This window comes from Balaenoptera acutorostrata, chromosome 4, assembly GCF_949987535.1.
Source record: "Balaenoptera acutorostrata chromosome 4, mBalAcu1.1, whole genome shotgun sequence".
Classification (NCBI taxonomy): domain Eukaryota; kingdom Metazoa; phylum Chordata; class Mammalia; order Artiodactyla; family Balaenopteridae; genus Balaenoptera; species Balaenoptera acutorostrata.
Window position 1 is genome coordinate 139,507,397 of NC_080067.1, and position 20,625 is coordinate 139,528,021.

The 20,625-nt window shown below is 47.3% G+C and overlaps 1 protein-coding gene and 1 non-coding gene across 6 annotated transcripts in view; one reads left to right on the plus strand and one right to left on the minus strand.

Moving 5' to 3' along the window:
• The window catches only part of EVA1C (eva-1 homolog C), an 84,887-nt gene extending 70,205 nt beyond the window's left edge, over positions 1 to 14,682 (plus strand). For 3 of the 5 annotated variants that reach the window (XM_028166958.2, XM_057545533.1, XM_007183696.2), the window contains 3 exons: positions 3,282 to 3,362; positions 5,085 to 5,174; positions 14,111 to 14,682. In XM_028166958.2, the coding sequence (XP_028022759.1) occupies positions 3,282 to 3,362; positions 5,085 to 5,174; positions 14,111 to 14,487 (548 nt within the window). In that variant the 3' untranslated portion in view covers positions 14,488 to 14,682. Of the gene's footprint in view, positions 1 to 3,281; positions 3,363 to 5,084; positions 5,175 to 5,716; positions 5,836 to 14,110 lie in introns of all 5 variants that reach the window. The other 2 variants (XM_057545532.1, XM_057545534.1) reach the window with 1 other exon arrangement.
• A 2,251-nt stretch (positions 14,683 to 16,933) lies between these two features.
• TRNAG-GCC (transfer RNA glycine (anticodon GCC)) lies at positions 16,934 to 17,006 on the minus strand. Its single transcript has one exon. It is a non-coding gene; the product is annotated as a tRNA-Gly (tRNA).
• Between the last annotated feature and the right edge of the window lie 3,619 nt (positions 17,007 to 20,625).

The following is a 20,625-nucleotide window of genomic DNA, read 5'->3' on the forward strand; positions in this document are numbered from 1 at the left end:
ATCTATAGCCCTTGAGAAGGAACTAAAAGTCCTTGACTGTGCTTAATGACTAAACTATTATTATTTGGTCTCCTTTGACTGTTTTCCTTTCTTTCTGCATTTTCTCACTTCTCTGATTAAACTTATTCTTTGCCTAAAGTTTTTCCACAGACAAAGGACAGGCAGAGGACACAGGGGACAAAGACCATAAGGTCCTGCTCTGTTTCAGTACCAGGGTTGTGTGTAAAAGGAATGGATGCCAGGATCTGGGGACAAGAGGGATGGTGGTACCAGAATTTGGGGCACCCCCCTCGGTAGGTGCTAGGATTGGGGAACAGGAAGAATAGAAGGTGCCAGAACTGGGGACAGGAGGAATAGGTGCTGCAGGTTTGGGACAGGCGGGATGGGGGGAGTGACAGGATTCGCAGGTGCTCATGTAACCTGGGTACCTATTGAGAGGGAGGAACAGTAAAGCAGAGATCTTTTTTGTCTCTGATGTGAAAAATTATTTGTGGCTCTAATTTCAACCTGTGGAGGCTTCTTTCTTAAAGTCTACCTGGATCCAGGCTTGACACGGATTTATTCAGGAAAAAAAAATTCAGGAAGGGGGCGTGCCTAAATTTAGCAAACCTGTGGAGCCCATTAGAATCATCATCTCTGGTTTCACCTGACAGGCTTGAGAGGGACTATCTGAGTGGGAATTGTTTTGCCATCTTTATAATCCTTTCAAACAATCCTTTATCCGGTTGCCAAAGGCTGAACGTCCCAACATCACAGAAAAGAGTAAGGGCATATGTGAGTGAGACCAGGAGTTGAAGCTTCGCCCTTTGCTAGGTGAATGGTTCATCTCTGAGCCTCAGTTTTCCCATCTGCGGGAATGGGAATGACACGCATCTTCTTGGGTCACTAAGAGGACTGCACGAGAGGCACTGTTTAAACGCTGAGCATGGGGTCCGGCACGTGGTGGGAGCTCCATGAAAAGGGGTTTGCTGGCATTTTCACAAATGGACCTCAAGCTGAGAGGGACGGGTTTAGGGGTGGTAGTAAATGATACCCACTCCCTGTCCTCATTTGGAATCAGTTTGAAACAGGAGATACGAGAATCTGACAGGTGTGTTGACACCTGTTGTTACCTTAAAGATCCTAAAAGATTCTCCCAGTACGAGAGCCATTTTCACATAGTAAATCAGCAAGTTCCCTGACGTGAGCCTACGGCATACACAGGCGATTTAATGTTTTATCCTGCAAAGCTCATTTCTCTCCAAGCAATTCCTCCTTCTCGCGCTGGAAAGCCCCTGGCATTTGTAGGGAGCCCAGCCCTCCTCCGGCTGTATCTTGACTACAAGCCAAGAGGCAGACGTGGGAAAGAAGCACCACTCCTGCAGAGAGGACTTACTCCTGCCGAGGAGTCAGGGCGCAGAAGTGATGGAGAGGTTGTTCATCAGAAAGCACCTGGGGCAGCACAGCCCAGCTGTCTGGGGCACCGCCGGCGTCCCAGGAGCAGCAGTGTGCCTGCCCCTTGGTCGGCCACGGGGCATTCCTGGGGGGAGGAGTGGACAGCTTCCACCGCCTCTGTCACCATCACTGTGCCGCCCTGGAAAGTGACCCTCGCTGCTGATGGTCACAAAGGCGCCAGGGCCTCCTGCACGTGGAAAATTCACAGTTTAGGAACGTCCTCTGGTTGTTGATCCTGGGACATCCCCAAAAGACTTTTGTTAAGCACTTTGAGAAAGGAAATGAGGTTTTCTTGCTGCTGAAGATGGCTTACCAGCTCTTTTCCAAAAAATCAGTGCAGTTCAACTTGCCCGGTTTGTATTGGCTTCACTTCTATTTCCTGTTGCCACTTCTCCCAGATACCAGCTGAGCCGAAGAACAAACAAAAATAGTTTTCTGCAGCAAAAACATTTGGTTTCCTCTCCCTTCTCCCAGCTGGCTGCAGTGTGCTGGGTCTTCAGAATTCTTGCTTTGCCCCCCTGCTCGGCTCCTGCTACCATCTTGTCCGCTTTGCCTGGAGGGTCTTGAGATCCGGATGGTTTATTCTTAGGGTCAGTTTGGAAGAATCTTTAACCATCTTCCAAAGGAGTCTATTTCACTGCCCTCTGTCTTCATCTTTCTGTCATCCTTTCTTATAATACTGAGAGCTGCATTCTAGCGCAGAGACTTCGAATTCTCTGCAGGCTTATTAAGGAAGCAGTGAGTTAGAGAGGGTGAACAAAAAGTGGAATCGCAGCTGGGAGAGGTCAGTGATGGGTTTGGAGTTGGTTCCATTCATTTTGTTTCACTGTATCTCAGGGAAGTTGATGTTCAGAGTGAACAGCGTTACTGAGGTGTGATTTACATACCTTAAAATTCACCCGTTTTAAGTAAAAACAATCCAGTGATTTCTGGTAGATTTACAGAGCTGTGCAGCCTTCACCACACTCCGATTTTAAAACATTTCCAAGATCCCCGAAGTTCTCTCACGCCCATTTGCGGTAAGTCCCCATCCCCACCCCTGTCCTCAGCAGCCACGAATTTACTTTCTGTCTCTATAAATTTACCTTTTTCTGGAGATTTCCTATGAATTTCCATTCATACCATATGTGGTCTTCTGTGTCTGGCTTCTTTCACTGAGCATAATGTTTTTGAGGTTCATCCGTGTCGTAGCAGGTGTCAATGCAGTCGGTCCTCTGTATCTGTGGGTTGGACATCTGTGGATTCAACCAACCACAGACTGAAAATACTCGGAAAAAAAAATTCCAGAATGTTCCAAAAAGCACAACTTGAATTTCCTGCACACTGACAACTATTTACATAGCATTTACATTGTATTTACAACTATTTACATAGCATTTACAGTGTATTAGGTATTGTAAGGAATCTAGAGATGATTGAAAGTACACGGGAGAATGTGCATAGGTTACATGCAAATCATATGTCATGTATATAAGGGACTTGAGTGTCTGTGGATTTTGGTATCCAAGGTGGGTCCTGGAACCAATCCCCCAAGGATACCGAAAGATGATTGTACTTCATTCCTTGTTATTGCTAAATATCATTCTATTGGGTAGATATGCCATATCTTGTTTATTTGTTCTCCATGTTGTTTTTTTAAAATACTGCAAGATAGGCCTAAAGTTTAACCTTTCTGGGACATTTGATGATCACATGGGTGCCGTTGGTGTATGTATGTGAGTGTATTGGACAAGCAGAGTGATTTATGTACTGATTTGAAAATTGATCTTTTTTTGTCTTATCTACATTGCATTTTAAAGTTGTATTATGTGTACAAAGTATTTAAAATATTTCTTTTTGGTTTTTAGTTCCCAAGAATATACTCACAGCGATCGATCCAGCCGTTGCTAATCTAAAACCTTCTGTGAAACAGAAAGACGGTGACTATGGTAAGGTTTATGGCTTACTACCAGCATTTCTCTTTAAGTAGATGTGAACAGCCCCATGTGACCGCAGGTGGGTGCACACTGGTTAGGATGGAAGATGTGTGAGCTGCCAGCTCTGAGAATGGCAGTGCTGTGGCAGATGGTTGCAAATGGTGGCCAACATTTTGTGTTTTAAATTATAAGTAGGATAAATCCCCCTTCCATTCCCTCTCTTATTTCCTAAAAGAAAAATCACCTTGAAAAAAGATCTGCTCAGAAATAAATCTGGGGTTCCTAGATTATCCGATGAGCTTGTTGGAAAGAGGATCACATAGGGCAGCAGTCCCCAACCTTTTTTTGGCACCTGGGACCAATTTCATGGAAGACAGTTTTTCCACAGACCGGGGCTTGGTGGGGGGGGGGGGGATGGTTTCAGGATGATTCAAGCACATTGCATTTATTGTGCACTTTATTTCTATTATTATTACATTGTAATATATAATACAATAAGTATACAACTCACCATAATGCTGACAGCAGGCGGAGCTCAGGCAGTAATGCAAGCGATGGGGAGCGGCTGTAAATACAGATGAAACTTCACTTGCTCACCTCCGCTCACCACCTGCTGTGCGGTCCAGTTCCTAACAGGCCACAGACTGATACCAGTCTGTGGCCCGGGGGGTGGGGACCTCGGCCATAGGGAACCTGGGTGGGCCACACCCAGGCTGGACCTACGGGCCTCCATCCACATGTGCCCTTCTTCCTGAGGTTTTCACCGGACTTTTGTAAATAAGGGGATGAACGTTTTGGTTTTCTTATCAAATCTAGAATAGAGTTCAGACCCTTGGGGCTCTTGATAGAAATTACAGAGGCCCCCCCCAAGACAATCTATATAAGATATTGCACTTTGCAGGTTGAGAATTGGTCTTGTGTTACTTTAATTACATTTATGAAGTTTTTCTCCCTAAGAATAAAACTAAAGTGTGCTTGTTATGGAGCACACAGGAAAGCACCAAGAAATAGAACTCACCCTTAGTCTCAAAGCTTAGAGATAACTATTGTTAGTATCCTGTGTTCTTCTAGTTCCAGCCCTCCAGCTCTCCACCAGGCTCTGCTTCTCCCAGCCTCTCCCAGCCCCTCTGCTCTTTCTAACAGGGCTCCCACCCAGATCCCATGAATATCCTGGTCCCCCTGGAGTGGAGGCCTGAGAGCCGTGTCTGACATTCCCAGGGGTCCCCAGGGCCCTTAGGCTACCCCATCAGGGGCTCCCTAAGCTCCATCACAGCAACTTAACCAGGCGTCCGAAGCCAGATCCGCCCTGTATTTTGCTTCATTTCCAAAAAAGTAGCCCAACACAACCTACCTCCATAATTCCAGGCCTTCTTATCTGTGGTCAACAGAGCAGACAGCAGCTCTGTGGTTAAGTGGGACATTATTAAATCTCCCAGAGGCATGATGTATGCCATTGCCTTTAAAATGGGAAAATAAATGTGTTCCCTTCTGCAGTAGAGTAGATGAGTGAAGTTGGAACCAACACATTTTAGAATTTCTGAATCCCTTTTATCACTTAATATTTTCAGAGACTGCTTACTAAATGCTCTTCCTGGCTTAGTCTTCCCTAATTTTGTCAGAGGTCCACTTATTGGATCTCTGTGACTTTTTATTTATTATGGCAGTCCTGGATTAGGGAAAAACGCATGCTGTGAACAGTTGTGATTAATCGGTCTTGCATTTTTTACGAAACAGGTATAAACTTTGACCCAAGGAAACCAAGAGTTCTGAGGAAAGATGGAGTTATTGTCAGCCACTCCCTGGCAGCATTTGCTTACCTTCGAGGTAGGTCAGTGAATTAATAATGGATTTACTGAATTCTTACTCACAAATGCTCTGTTCAATTACAACACTTGGATGGCTAAAGAAAAAGGACTTTAAGTTTGACACAGCAACTGCAATCTTCTACAATCCAGAAACACAGAGGCCCGAATTTAGGTATGGTTGCCACTGGCAACCAACAAGAGAACCACATAGGGAAGTAGCAAAGGCTAAAGTCACACTATGTAGCAGTTGGGCTCCATGGGAATTTTCCACTTTACAAAGTAGGAAGCTGAGGAATGCATTTTCCAGCTCTAAAATTTGGGAAGGGCATAGGATTATTGAATTCCACCCTTGGCTGGAGGAAAATTGGGCTGAAAGATGACTTAGTGAACAAAACAGGTCATGCTCTGTGAAAGGAGAGCCCCTTTCTGAGTGACCAGCGTTACTTCTCACGGTTCCAAGGTTTCCCTTGATAATCTTACCCTTAAGGATCAATCAGACTCAGCCCTCCTTAATTAGCAGAGCCCAAATTGCTCATGGTGCATGCTACCTTTCCTCACCAGCCTCGCTGCTCACCTCTGGAGAGACCGTATTTTGGAATGTCAACTCTGCAAGTTTCGACAATGCCTGCCTGCCTCTGTTCAGAGAGCCAAAACCTCTGAAGACTTTTGTAAAATACATGGTAATACAATGCATTACAGCATTACTTACTCAAGACTTGCCAGAGCTGGGGCTGTTTGGAGTAAGCCTTCCTCAGAAGAAAATAAAGGCTTAAGGAAACATCTCAACACAGGAGATAGAACAGTCTTGGGACCTTCTTGCCAATATCCTCCCTGTGTGGTGGTTGTGTGGTTGTTGAGAATCTTCTCTTTTCTAACCACCCTCCCATTTCTGTTTCTTGCTATTCCGGATAATTGTCAAAGTTAAGAGATGTAAGGATTTTTATTGTTGAAAATATCACATATTTTCAAAGTCCCCGGAGAGCCCCTTGGAGGAAAGACATCATGAAAATCCTTCACACAGAGAAGCAACTAGGAGGCTGCTTATGTGATGCGGCCATTCTGGACCCTGTCAGTTCCTCTCAACAACTGTCTTGGTCAGCTCAGGCAACCATAACAAGATACCATGGGCCTGGTGGCTTAAACAACAGAACTGTATTTTCTTCCAGGCTGGAAGGCCATGATCAAGGGGCTGGCAGGCTTGGTTTCTGGTAAGGGCTCTCTTCACGGCTTGTAAACAACTGCCTTCCCCCTATGTCTTCACACAACAGGGAGGGAAAGAGAGAGAGAGAGAGCTCTAGGTGTCTCTCTCTCTTTTTTTTTAATTGAAGTATAGTTGATTTACAATGTTGTGTTAATTTCTGCTGTACAGCAAAGTGATTTAGTTCTACATATATATACATTCTTTTTCATATTCTTTTCCATTATGGTTTATCACAGCCTACTGAATATATCTCCCTGTGCTATACAGTAGGACCTTGTTGTTTATCCATTCTATATATAATAGTTTGCATCTGCTAATCCCAAACTCCCAGTCCATCCCTCCGCCACCCTCCCTCACCCTTGGCAACTAAAATTCTGTTCTCTATGCCTATGAGTCTGTTGCTGTTTCATAGATATGTTCATTTATGTCATATTTTAGGTCCCCCTTGGTGTCTCTCCTTATAAGGACACTAATCCTGTTGGATCAGGGCCCCACCTGTATGACCCCATTGGACTGTAATTACCTCCTTATAGGTTCTGTCTCCAAATATAGTCACATTCATTCAACACATGAATCTGGGGGGGACACAATACAGTCCATAGTAGTGACCTTGAGAGAGGGACTCTTATCCCCTATTCTGCACACAGGGAAGCCGAGGCTCAGAGGAGTTGAGCCAGGTGCCTGAGGACACCAAGTGGCTGGCGACAGGGCAGGATTCAGACTCAGCAGATATAAAACCTGCCCTCCAGCTTCTCCAAGAGAGACGTATGCCTTTCAGAATTTTGAAGGATGGACATGACTCATGACCTCGAGTGATCTAAATTAGATTGCCTCCATCCCTGTCTAACCTTTTACACACTCACCACTCCCAGAAGTTGTTGGAGAGATTTATTTGTTAAACACCCATCTCTCCACTAGACATTAACTATTTCAAGTACAGATGTCTGTCACCTTAGTCATTGTCATATCCAACTGCCTGGGACAGAGCTGGCACAGAGTAGATGCACAGTAAGTAGTTAATAAATGACCATAGGAAGAGTCCTCCTCTGGTGTCATAAGCTATCCTGTACCTAATCATCACCCTGTATTCGCTGTTTGTAGGTATTCAATTTTTAAGGCATATAAGGACTTGGTGGGTTGTTATTTGGTTTTATAGAGGGATGTTTAAGCACGTTCAACTCAGCAAGCCGCAACCAAGCCTAAATTTCATGTCAAAGAGAAAGAGGCTCTGAATGTGTGGTGTCAGGTGTTAGTGAAATGAAGTTGCTATAGAAGTTCATTTGTCAAATCACAGAGGCTCACGAAGTCTTAGGGAAACAGGGACATCTGCACTTGCTGGTGCATTTCCTGGGCATGTCACTCTCTGGGTGGTCACTCTAGAGGTCCCCAGCCCACCTCGTCCTCCTCACGGGGCAGGCCAGAACACTGCAGTGAAGGGCAGGACGTCAAGCTGAGCTGTTTCAACACGAGCGTCACACATTGAGAGCGTCACCCTCATCGTCGTTAGAAAGCGGTGCCCCAGCCAACTCTCAGTGGCATCCTTATCCTTGTTGCAGGGATATGACCTGAAGGCTGGACTGGGGTCCCTGGGCACCCACCAAAGGGAGGAGACCCTCCTACAGGAGGGACCCCAACAGGAGCCGCCAAGAGTGAGCTGGGAAGATTCTGGCAAAATCAGCTAAATAGACAGTAGATTGAGCAAATCCAGAAGGACGTTTCCCCAGGTCAAGCTGTAGGTAGCTTTGCTGCATTAGTGCAGCCAAGTTCACATGGAGGACCAGCAGACTAGAACCCAGAATCAAGGGGCCTGTCCCGGGATGTTGAGACACAGAGGCTGGTGGAACAGACACAAGGATATCCAAGGGTCACTGATGAACGATTTTGCTTTGGGCCATTTAAACGATCTGTGAGACATTTTCTTAGGAGTGTTAGAAGTTACCCTCCTCTCAATAATATAGACCTACTCCTTGAATTCATTCTAGAATTTAGATCATGGGTCTGAAGAAACTCATAGAGAATTTTTGATATTAGGGAAATGGAAAGAGGTGCCTGTGTGTGTGTGTGTGTGTGTGTGTTGGAGGTTTGCAGAAGGCAGTTAGCTGGCTCAGCCATCGTACCTCTGCAGATTGTTCTGAAGGAGACTTATTTAGACAGCCTGGCTCAGAACTTGATGTCCTCCATTCCACCTAGTTAGTGTTTTATTGTGTGCCCTAGTGGCCCAATATTTCAGCCCCTGCCTTGGGCTTGGGCCTGTGTGCGTCTTCGGCCTCTGGAAGCGCTCACTGTGGACTTGCGGGGTGCATGGGGTAACTGGGGCCGTGGGTGAGAAAGCAGTGCTTCTCCTGAGTTGGGAGGGCATCATTGTTTCATATGAAAGAAACTCCAGGCTATCAGGCAAACCCCCATTGAAATAGAAGTATCATAACACATTCCAAAGTTGAAGTTACACGATCCCCTGTCAGGGAGGACGATGGGAAATCAGCGCCACCTTGTCACATAGGTGTGGATTCTGAAGTGTTCCCACGGCCTCTAATCTTTGGTTCCATGACAGAAAGTTATTATCACGTCCCTAAGTGCTGTCAGACCAGGCCCAATACTCTTTGTGCTTTCACCCGACGGTAGCAGGGCCCCAAGGGGTGGAACCCTTGCCCCAGCCTCTCGGTGTCTTATTTGGACACAAATAAGTTTGAGCTGGAGCTGGCGTTGGCTCCAGACCAGGGATCTAAGGGTCAAGGGGCCTTAAAGGCCACGGGCCACCATGGTGAGATTCCCGAGGGCTTGCTACCGCTGATGAAATTAAAGCCATTCACTTGAGCCTGTGATGAACTAAGGCTAAAATGAGAATAAGACCAACAATAGCACAGTGTGAAGATTCTGTTTGACAAGGAGACTGATGCCTTTATTTTAACAGAACGCATTCAGTATATAATAGGAAAAGGGGTCACAAAAGCCTAAAGTGGTCCAATTGATTTTAGAAAACAGGTGGTATCCCCTTAGTTTAAAGCCTGGGGCTTTGGAGAGAACCCCGGCCCGAGCTTGGGGTCCCAGCCAAGCAGCGGCTGTGGACGGATTAAATGGCTGTGACAGGAGGAGTTGAGCCAGCTCACCAGCAGGGCTTCATCTAACTAAGATCTGGTGATTCTGTGACTTCAGACTAGTTGGTTCAGGTGACTAGGAAGCCTTATTTCCAACGGGCTTTCCAAGAGTTGCCATATTCTCCATCTTTGATTATTGGATCTTAGCAGACTTGGTGTAAACATGGCCTGAAGAGTGATCACTTGGCAGGAGGTACACCTGAGCCAAGAGGCACCTAGGGTCTGATGAGTGAGAAGCGCTCCTGGCAATAGAATCCAGACCCTCCCTCCCCGAGAGCAGAGGGAGAGAGGAAGAAAGGCAACTAACATTATGGAGCCCCTGACCCACAGGGCACCAAGCCTAGTGCCGTAGACCCAGGACCCCTCCCTTCAAGCACTCAGCAGATAGCTGTGTCACCCCTGCTTTGGGCCAGGCACTGGGGACTTGGTGAAGAACAAGGCAGTTCAGTCCCACTCCTCACGGAGCTTGCATTCTATGGCGGGGGTGGGGCGGGGAGGACAAAACACACTCAGCAACTTAGTGACATTCCAGAGGCTATGAGACCTAATGACAGGGGAGACCTGGTCCAGACTGGGGGTGGGGTCACGGAGGGCTGGATGAAGAAGGGAGAAAGAACATTCCAGGCAGAAGGAACAGCACGTGCAAAAGCACCAAGGTGCGAAGCCGTCTGGCCCCTGTGAGGGATGGAGAGAGGCCCATGGGTGGGAAAGCAGAAAGCAGAGGGATGAGTCTTTGGAGTTGAACTTGGGGAGGGCAGTTCCATGGACCAGGTCCTAGCAAGCTTCGTAGGCAGTGGTCTGGGTTTGATATTTACCTTACGGGAGGAGGGGGACCGTTTATAGGTTTTAAGTAGGGCAATGATGTGATCTGATGTGCATTTTTAAAAAGATTACAGTGGCCACAGTGGGGAAGATGGATGAGAGGGGCAAGAGAGGAGAGAGGAGACCAGCTGGGGTTGGGGAGGATGGAGAAGAGAAGTGTTATCATTCCTGTTTTTCAGATAAATTCACTAGATCAAAAGACACCTTAATGAAAGGAAAATACAAGCCACTTACCCAGAGATATTCACAATGTATATACTGTCTAATGATCAATATCAAGAATATATAGAAACTATAGATAGATAGAGATATATTTTATGTGTAAGAAGAAAAGCACACACAACCCCATTTAAAAAGTGGGCACATGACATGAGACAGCATTTTGCGAAGAGGGACTAGGTAAGTATCTGAAGAGATGTATATGTAATTGGGGATCAGGGAAATATAAGTCAAGCCATAGTGAGATACAATTTTGTACTCATATGATTGGAAAAATGTTAGAAGCCTGTCCATACTCAGTGCTGGAGAAGATGAGGATTTGCAGGATTCCTCATGCATTGCAGCCACTTTGGAAACCACGTTGGCAGTATTTCCCCAATTCACATGCCTTACAACTCATCCAATTGCCCTCCTAGGTCAGTACCCGAGACAGACACTTGCAGATATTCACCAGGGACATTTACAGGAATGGTCACAGCTACAAGGCCCACATACAGAAACCTGGCAGCCCCCCAGATGCCCATCAGCAGGAGAGTGAGTGAATAAACCACAGTTGTAGTCAAGATAGCGGAATAACATGCAGCAGTATACTGTTAAGTTAAAAACAAACACCAAACTCCCAACACTGTAACGTTACACCTTTTTCATAAAGTTTTTAGGAATACACAGAGATGCGATAAGCTATGTAAAAAGGCAAGTGGAGGAGTAATGAGCATGGAATTCAGGTGGTAGTTACCTTGATGGGTGGAGGCTGGGGGGAGGGGAACCCACAGGTTAGACAGGGTTATTGTCAAGGCTCTAACTCCCACGTGGGGGGCTTATTCACAGCGCGGGTGCTGATTACAGAATTTAAAGTAATTCATTAAATAAATAAACATAAAGGAAGGCCACATATTGACCGATAAAGAGAATGTGTCATATCCTGAGGATTATGGTGAGTTTAATTCTGTCCACCTGGAGTCTTTAAAAAGAAGTAGAGATGGGAAATGAGGGGGGGGGGGCAGTAACTAGCCCATAGTTACCCACCTGTCTGGGGCAGAGCCAGACCTTGAATCCTCCTCGATCCTGGCCTGAGTACCTGATTCACCCATGAGACCACTGCTGGGAGTGATGGTCTCGTGGGCGAGGAGAGAAGGGGGCTGTGGGTGATCATTGTCTCCCAGAAGCTTGACCAGCGTGGGATCTTTCTGCCTGGAGCTAGCCCTGTCCTGAACCGGGATGGCTGGAAAAGGTTACAAGTGGATGGGACTCCATTCGCCCATCGGCAGCGCTCCGTACAGGCACTGCAGGAGGTGATGGCTACAGGCATGGCTGTCAGTGGGCTCAAGGCTTACGCTTTCCCTGGAGGAGGAGGAGATGAGTTGTGGCTGCGCAGAAAGCCCGTATCCGAGTCCATGAGGACAGGAAGGGCTGGAGAGGACCGTGGCCAGGAGGCTTGGGAAGGGGGGGCCGGAGGCAGCGGGGAGAGGAAAGGAGGATTCAAAGGAAAGGGAGGTGAGAGTGAAGCTGGGAGTGATGAGTCCACTCCCAGCAGAGGCTTTGATGTGCAGGGGGAGAAGGAGAAACGATTTGCCCCATCAGATCAGGGCCTTGGGTCTGAGCATCATTTTGTGCTTTACGGTTTAATGACTGTGTCCCAAATGCCAGTCTCCCATTCCCTGTTCTACCACCACTCCCAGAAATGAACACGGCACAAAGGATGTGTGTCTCTATCTGACCAAATCTTCAAAATACTTTGACCCTTAGGAAAAATATACCGTTATTAATAGCACTACAGACACAGCTCACTGCCCCTCCCCTGGCCAAAATCAGTTTTGCATTCAGACTTCTGTGTCTTAGAGAGAGTGATGAGATGGTGATCGTAGGGGCGACGGCAACAAAGGACATTTGAGTCCAGTGACTTGAGCTGCGAGTGAAGGAAGCCGAATGGGGAAGTTGCATGTTTCAAGAAGATAATGTGTCCCACTTAGATCTCTCCCGTCAGATCACAGCGGCTGGATCCCTTGACCGTACATGAAACTTAACAACTGTCAAGTTCTGAACCTCCAGTCTGCACCTCTGGGGAAGGACCGAGGCAGTGAAGACAACAGTCATTATATTCGAGTCTAGTGAACGAGGAGGCCATGTGCCTTGGAGGAGGCTGGTTCCATCGAGACGTAGGAGCAAATGCCAGTGCACATCTCACAAGCTGCTTGCAGCTCAGGAGCTGGGCTCCTGTCCTGGTTCCACCTAAAGAGGCCAGCTGAGCTCAGACAGTGGCTCCCCTACACCTCAGCTTGAGTCTCTGTATCAGTGATCCACAAAGTATGGCCCACGGGCTGATTTTTTTTTTTTTTTTTTTTTTTTTTTAAGGATTTTCTTATTTATTTATTTTATTTATTTATTTATTTTTGGCTGTGTTGGGTCTTCGGTTCGTGCGAGGGCTTTCTCCAGTTGCGGCAAGCGGGGGCCACTCTTCATCGCGGTGCGGGGACCGCTCTTCATCGCGGTGCGCGGGCCTTTCTCTATCGCGGCCCCTCCCGTCGCGGGGCACAGGCTCCAGACGCGCAGGCTCAGCAATTGTGGCTCACGGGCCCAGCTGCTCCGTGGCATGTGGGATCTTCCCAGACCAGGGCTCGAACCCGTGTCCCCTGCATTAGCAGGCAGATTCTCAACCACTGCGCCACCAGGGAAGCCCCACGGGCTGATTTTGTAAATAAAGTTTTATTAGAACACAGCCACACCTGTATCAGCTTTCATGTTACAACAGCACAGCTGAGTAGTTGCAACACAGACTGTATGGCCCACAAAGACTTAAAATATGTACTATCTGACCTTTTGACAGAAGAGTCAGAAAAATCTGTCAACTCCCGACCTATATTATGAGGAAGTTAGCTGGATCATTACTTCCCAAAATGGGAGTGCTCACACCTCAAGGGGTACACAGCTGAAAAGTAATAGTCCTTTCCACGCAGGGTTAATGTAAGGATTAAACATATGTAACGATTTAGACCAGGGTACATAGTACAAATTAGCATTATTTCTATTTCTATTGTACAATCATTTGGAGGTTGAACTTTTACTACCAGAACTTTTATTTATATTTATTTTTTAATCTAAAAGAAATTAAGCTTTGTAACATTTACTATATTAGTACTTACATTCATATATATACTTTATATGTAAATTAATTTTTCAAAATTTACTACTATTAATAATAGCTAACAGTTTATTGAACATTTTTTACGTGTCATTGAGTGTTCTGAGAGCTTCACAGGAATTAACTCTGACAGAAAGGGGCCTTTGGCTCCATTTTACAGGTGAAGGAACTGAGGCACAGAGAGGTGATGTAATTCACCAAAAGTCACACTACTAGTGAATGACAGATCTGCATTTGAACTCAGGAGGGCCCAGCTTCTCCAGTCCTTTGCTATGTGTCCTCTCATAAACATACACATATTGACTATATATGCTCCAAACCTTTTTATTTTTTTTTAATTAGTGGGGGTATATGATCAGTTAGGTGTGGATGGTCTCAGAGATGCTGTCCAGGACTACATATATCTGCTTCTATGGGACTTTGGCCTGGTGAAGACTGACAGCTCCTCCACGTCCTGATGTGTTCTCTTTCCCTTACAGCCCACCCTGAAAGAGCTGCCCTGCTGTTCGTGTCCAGTGTTTGCATCGGTCTGGCACTCACACTGTGTGCCTTGGTCATCAGAGTGTCCTGCACCAAGGACTTCCGGGAGCTGCAGCTGGCGAGGGAGCACCTGGTGCCAGGAAGCGACAAAGCCGAGGAGGACAGCCAGGATGAGGAGGGGGAGGAGGACTCCTCTGACTCCGATTTTCCAGGGGAACTGTCGGGGTTTCGTAGGACTACATATCCTGTCTGCAGTTCCATAGAGGCTGCAGAGCTGGCAGAAAGGATTGAGCGCAGGGAGCAAATCATCCAGGAAATATGGATGAACAGTGGTTTGGACACTTCACTCCCAAGAAACATGGGCCAGTTCTACTGAAAACCAGATGCATCTTGATGTGATCACACTTTCTGAAGAGGGAAGGGTTGAAAATGCCCCTCCAGTTCTGTTTCACTCGTACCTTCTATGAAGGAGAATTTGTCATGTCGTCCAATACTGGGGAAGCCAGAAAGCTCTTAAAGGGACATTTCAAACTGTTTACAGCACATTTCAAAATAAATATGGAGGGAAGAAGTCTTGGTTTTCTGTATTTATTTAAATTCATGTCTATATTCTAACAGAACTAGAGTTCGCATTTATTGAGCACTTATAATGCCAGGCACTGTTCTAGCTGCTTTTCATGTATTAAGTCATTTAATGCTCACGACAACTTCGTGAGATGGTGCTGTCATTATCGTTTTACAGATGGGTGAACAGAAGATCCCTATCTATCTGTAAAAGAATTATACTAATATTCACAATGGCAAGCGTGAGTTCAGTCACTCCATGTTCACTGGTGGTAGACTTTGATCACTAACATAATTTGTTTAGAGAAGGGATTGGCAAAGTTTTTTTTTTTTTTTAAGGGAAAGATAATAAATATTGTAGGCATCGTAGGTCAGATAGGTCTGCCACAACTACTCACCTCTGACACTGGAGCTCAAAAGCAGCCACAGCTAATAGGTAATGAATGAACATGGCTGTGTTTCAATAAAACTTTATTTGTGGAAACTGCAATCTGAAATTAACTTTCGTATGTCGCATATTTCTCTTTTTTTAATCAATTATTTTAAAATGTAAAAGCCATTCTTAGCTCATGGGCTGCCCAGTAGCCTACAGGCAGTAGACCGGATTTGGCCTGCCTCTTGATTTTGTAAATAAACTATGGTTTATAATGCCTAAAACATTTACCCTTGCAGGAAAAGCTTGCTGACCCCTGACTTTTAGATTAAAACTACAGAGTTTCTAGTGGTAAAAAACAGTCGACCAGATTCCCCAGCAGCCTGTGGGCAAGGATCAAGTAGAGCTACCTTTCAAATGATTGCAAAACAATAGGTCCTACCATATTAGGGGGAGGGGCAGGTGAAGAAGTAAAAGAAAAAGGAGTTAAGGAAACAGATTCCTGGTGGGAGAACTGGTGATGGTTTCTTTTAGAAGGCCCCCCCTGGTGGACAGGAGGCTTATAGCTGTGGAGTAGAATAAGAAAAGAATTTTTTTCTCTTTCTTGTCCTAGGGGACTTAGAGCATTAAAATGATGGTGTTGGCTACGAATGAGGTCTCCCTGCCTTATCTCACTTCATCATCACATCAGCCCTGCAAGCAGGCATATGTAGATGAGGAAGCTGAAGGCTGACAGTATTGGGGCCAAGTCACACGGTACAAAGTGCTGGAGCTGGCTAAGTTGTAAGGTGATCAGGAAATACTAGCTGTTCCCTCAGGAACCCCAGGAATGACAGGTAGGACAGAAGGCATTTCTCTTTCAGTCCCCAGATGCTGAGGGCGAAGGGCCCATCTGAGGAATCCAGAGGAGGGGGTGGTGTGGAGGGAGGGGCTTGTCTCTCATCAACTAGCCCAGCTGCCTGGAGGGCAGAGGGGCTGCAGTTTTGTTTGTTTTTTAAAATTCAGTTTGTCTTAGTTCATTCATTCTGCTATAACGAGAACACCATAGACTGAGTGGCTTATAAACCACAGAAATTTATTTCTCACGGTTTTGGAGGCTGGAAGTCCAAGATCAAGGGGCCAGGGTCTGGTGAGAGCCTGGCTTCCTGGCTCATAGCCGGCCATCTTGCTGGGTCCCCACGTGGCAGAAAGGCCAGGAGCTCTCTGGGGTCTCCTTTATAAGGGCACTAATCTTATCCAGGGAGGCTCTGCCCTCGTGACCTAATCACCTCCCAAAGGCCCCACCTCCAAATACAATGGGTGTTAGGATTTACTATGAGTTTGGGGGGAACACAAACATTTGGTCTACGCCGGAGTTGAAATTCACATGAAGTAAGATTAACCATTTTAAAGCACACAATTCAGTGGCTTTTAGTACATTCACAGTGTCATGGGACTACCACTTCTATCTAGTTCCAGAACATTTTCAACATCAGAAAATAAAATCCCCTACCCATTAAGCAGTCACTCCCCATTCCCCCTTCCCTCCAGCCCCTGGCAACTACCTCTCTGCTGTCTGTCTCTATGCATTCACTTATTCTGGATAGTTCATATAAAAGGAATCACACATATAAATGTAATCTTTTGTCACTGGCTTCTTTCATGTAGCATAATGTCCTCAAGGTCATCCATGTTGTAGCATGAATCAGTACTTTCTTCCTTTTTATGGCTGAATAATATTCCACTATATGTATAGGCCACATTGAGTTCATTAATTCATCCATTGGTAGACATCTGGGTTGCTTCCACCTTAGGCTGCTGTGAATAGTGCTGCTGTAAACATTCATGTGTGGGTTTTTTTTCTTTTTTATGTTTTGGCCACACTGCGCAGCATGTGGGATCTTAGTTCCCTGACTAGGAATCGAACCTATGCCCCCTGCATTGGCAGCACAGAGTCTTAACCACTGGACCGCCAGGGAAGTCCCTCGTGTGGTATTTTAACAGCAGCGAAACTACACATAAAACGGCAACTGCAGATAAAGTTGATGAGATACCTCGTGGATTCCATTCAACAGAGGGAAGGGGGAGTGAAGGTGAGTCGGAGTGAAACCCCCTCTCTCACCCCCGCTTCTGCCAGTTTCGGAGTGTGCTTCCCTTACACTTACCTGCGAAGGTGGGAGAGTAGAGACTGGTCCAGAGAGGTCCCATACGGACAGGCTGGAGTCGTGTGGGCAGAGCTGAGATGCCTCAGCACCTCCAGGAGCCCGAGTCCTCCATCTATGATGTAGGGAATTGGGTGAAGTTGACAGGGCGAAGACGACTCGCCTTCAATCTGTCATTAGAGATAAATCTGTTCTAGGTCATAGCAGAGAATGAACATATGGCTCCACTGTCTAACTTCTTCATGAGGATTTTGTTCTCATCAAAGAGAACCCTTGTCCTTTTATTTCCTGAGCTCAGCAAGAAGCACTTTGAAACTGTCTCAGGTCCCAGGACAGCCTCCGCCACGGTCTCTGGTTCTAATCCCCAAGCAGCATCTTCTTCGGCTCCATGAACATAACCGCTGTCCTTCTGATGACCTTGTGGCGCTAAAGAGAACAGGCCAGCTGAAGGTTTTCACTTTTCCAGTTGGAGGAAGAGCTGTGCCCACACTGACCTCAGTCTCAAAGCTCTTGTTGAATGCCGCGAAGGGTCTCCCCTTATCTGCGTCTCCCCCCAACACCCACCCACGTGCACAGTCCTCCCAGGACCCCCGAGGAGGCAGCTGGAAGACAGGCCGGCCAAAGCGAGGGGCAGTCTTTGGCCTGAGCAAAAGCAACGAGTTGTTTATTTGCATATTCTGAGCCCAAGAGAAGAATGCCACGTTCTTCTCATGGAAGGAGCCTGAGAGGTCCTGCTGAGAATGTGTTTGGATGGGCACCACGCCCAGGAGGCAAAGGACCAAAGCAGATTTGGATGAAGGGCTGCTGATGGAGCACGGTGGCTGGTGGACGCTCCCAGGTGGAGTTCCACCCGGGGAGTGTGAGGCACACATGGGCAGCTGCTTCTAAGCTTTGCGTTTCTCTGGGCCACAGGCACCCCACTGTTTCCAAGCTGTGGGGCTCCAGAAGTCCTGTGCCAAGAGGCCAGCTCTCGGTGGGAGGTTTGCACATGTCACTACCTCGGTTACTTGCTGCAAATGCTGACTTTCAAAATGCAAGCCGCCTGCTGTAAAATTCAGCCCTTCTGGATTCACGGAGCTTGTTAGCAGGGCCGCTCCTGCTTTGTTGATGCTGGGGCATTTGCTGCCGCTTCACGAAAAAGCAGTGCCTACCCAGGGACCAAGCAGTTCCTGGGAGGCCCTGTGAGAGCCCCACTGCCGACCCCGCAGATGGGCAGTGCGTGGTGCTGTGCCCGCCCAGATCCCTGCACCAGGCCTGCGACCTGCCCCAGCTGCTGCGAGGGTGACTGAACGGCCCACAGCTGCCCTCTTTTGCAGAGAATTGCCCCCTCACCATTTTTTTTAAAATTAATTAATTAATTTATTTTGGGCTGTGTTGGGTCTTCGTTTCTGTGCGAGGGCTTTCTCTAGTTGCAGAGAGCGGGGGCCACTCTTCATCACGGTGCGCGGGCCTCTCACTATCGCGGCCTCTCTTGTTGCAGAGCACAGGCTCCAGACGCGCAGGCTCAGTAGTTGTGGCTCACGGGCCTAGTTGCTCCGCGGCATGTGGGATCTTCCCAGACCAGGGCTCGAACCCGTATCCCCTGCATTGGCAGGCAGACTCTCAACCACTGCGCCACCAGGGAAACCGCCCCCCCACCATTTTTGTCTTAGTCTGCGTGGGCTGCTATAACAAAAATACCACACACAGCGTAGCTTATAAACAACAGAATTTTTTTTCTCAGTTATGGAAGTGGACGTCCAAGCTCAGGGTGCTAGCATGGTGGCGTGAGGGCCCTCTTCTGGGTTGCGGACTTCCCGCTGTGTCCTCACGTGATGGAAGGCACAAGGGGAGCTCTCTTTTATAGGGCACTAATCTCACTCATGAGGTTTTTGATCTAAAAGCCTCCCGAAGCCCTCACTTCCTAATACCATCACCTTTGGGAGTTAGGATGTGAACGTATGAATTCGGAGGGACACAAACATTCAGACCACAGCACTTTTCTTAACAAGTATTTCTCCTGAGAGTACTGTTTCAATAAACCACTCACTCAAGAATCTCGGAAACTGACCTGAGACATCCAGTGTGAGGGGCCTGGGGGTACATGTTGGTCCCTGTCGGCCCACACTGCTGGCACAATGTCACCCGCAGCCTCTGGGGGAGCCAGAGTGGAAGGACCATCGGGGAGCCTCCCCACTAGCAAGTGATGTCAGGGAAGAGTCAGCCGTTGGCTCATACATCTGGCATCTGGTGAGTCTCAGAAAAGTGATGCCCACAAGGGCCCCCTTTCAATCTGTCCCTGTCCTTCTCCATGGGTGGCGACCCCCTGTTCCTGCTCCAGGTTACCTGGGGAACTAAGGCCTGACGCTGAGTCCTCCCTGGCAGCGGGCGGAGCTGCATGAGCCTTCTCATCCACTTTCCCCAGAGCTGGTCCACTCTCGGCAGCCCATATTGTCTAGTGGCGGCCTCCTGGAAAGCACCACTGCCCTGAAGCTTTCACCCCACTCCCTGCCCCACCCAGACCCTGGAACACCGATGTCAACCAGACTGGACATGACTCTGCACCAGCCCCGGACTCAGGGTCCCCCTCCCGCTGTGCTGCCCTCTTGTTTCCCAGCTTCTGTCTGACTTGGTCTTAGCTTGGTCTCAGGAAGATCTATCTGTGCTTCAGTTTCCTCATCTGTAAAATGGGCACAATAATAGTAACTCCTCCCTAGTGGTGTGGAGAGTGACCATGCTTCACACCTAATAAGAACCACCATAAATGAAAGCTTTTTTATCTTCAATTATTTCTTCCTCTTGAGGGTCAGCATCCAGCAGGGCCAAAACTTCACCCGTTATACCGCATTCAGGGCATCAGCCAGAGCTCAAGGGCAAAGTAAGAACAAGCTGCTGAGGGGGAGAACAAGACAGCCCCTCCAGCCCTGCCACAGAGGGGAGTTTGGAGGAGGAATGACTGTCTGCAGAGCTCCAAGGAAAGTGTCAAGGCCTGACCTTCCTTGGAGTCTTCAGCCAAGTCCATTGTGAAGTTTCCCACACTTGGACTTGAACGGCCAGGCCCAGTTTTGGCAGGATAGTTGTAAACCCGGAACTATGGTCACTGGGTTTTCAGAAGCCCATTGTAAGCCTGACCACCAATGCAGAGTTGGCCAAACTCCATCCCATGACTGGACGGTAGCCTCAGAGATTAAATCCTAAATAAATACTCCAACTAAATGCCCTGTCAATTGGAAGCCACACTGGCCTATAGCTGGAAATAAGACAAGAAAGAAGCACGATAACATCAACCAGATAAGAGAAAATTCAGGAAGCCAGCTAATAATTATCCAAGGCCATCACATTCTTTGTAGGAATTTCAAATCAACAGGCACCTCCCCGTGGGGGCAGTGCTGGGCTCCCTGGAGAATGAATGAGACGGTATCTAATCACGATGCTGATCATCAAGTACGGAGCCAGC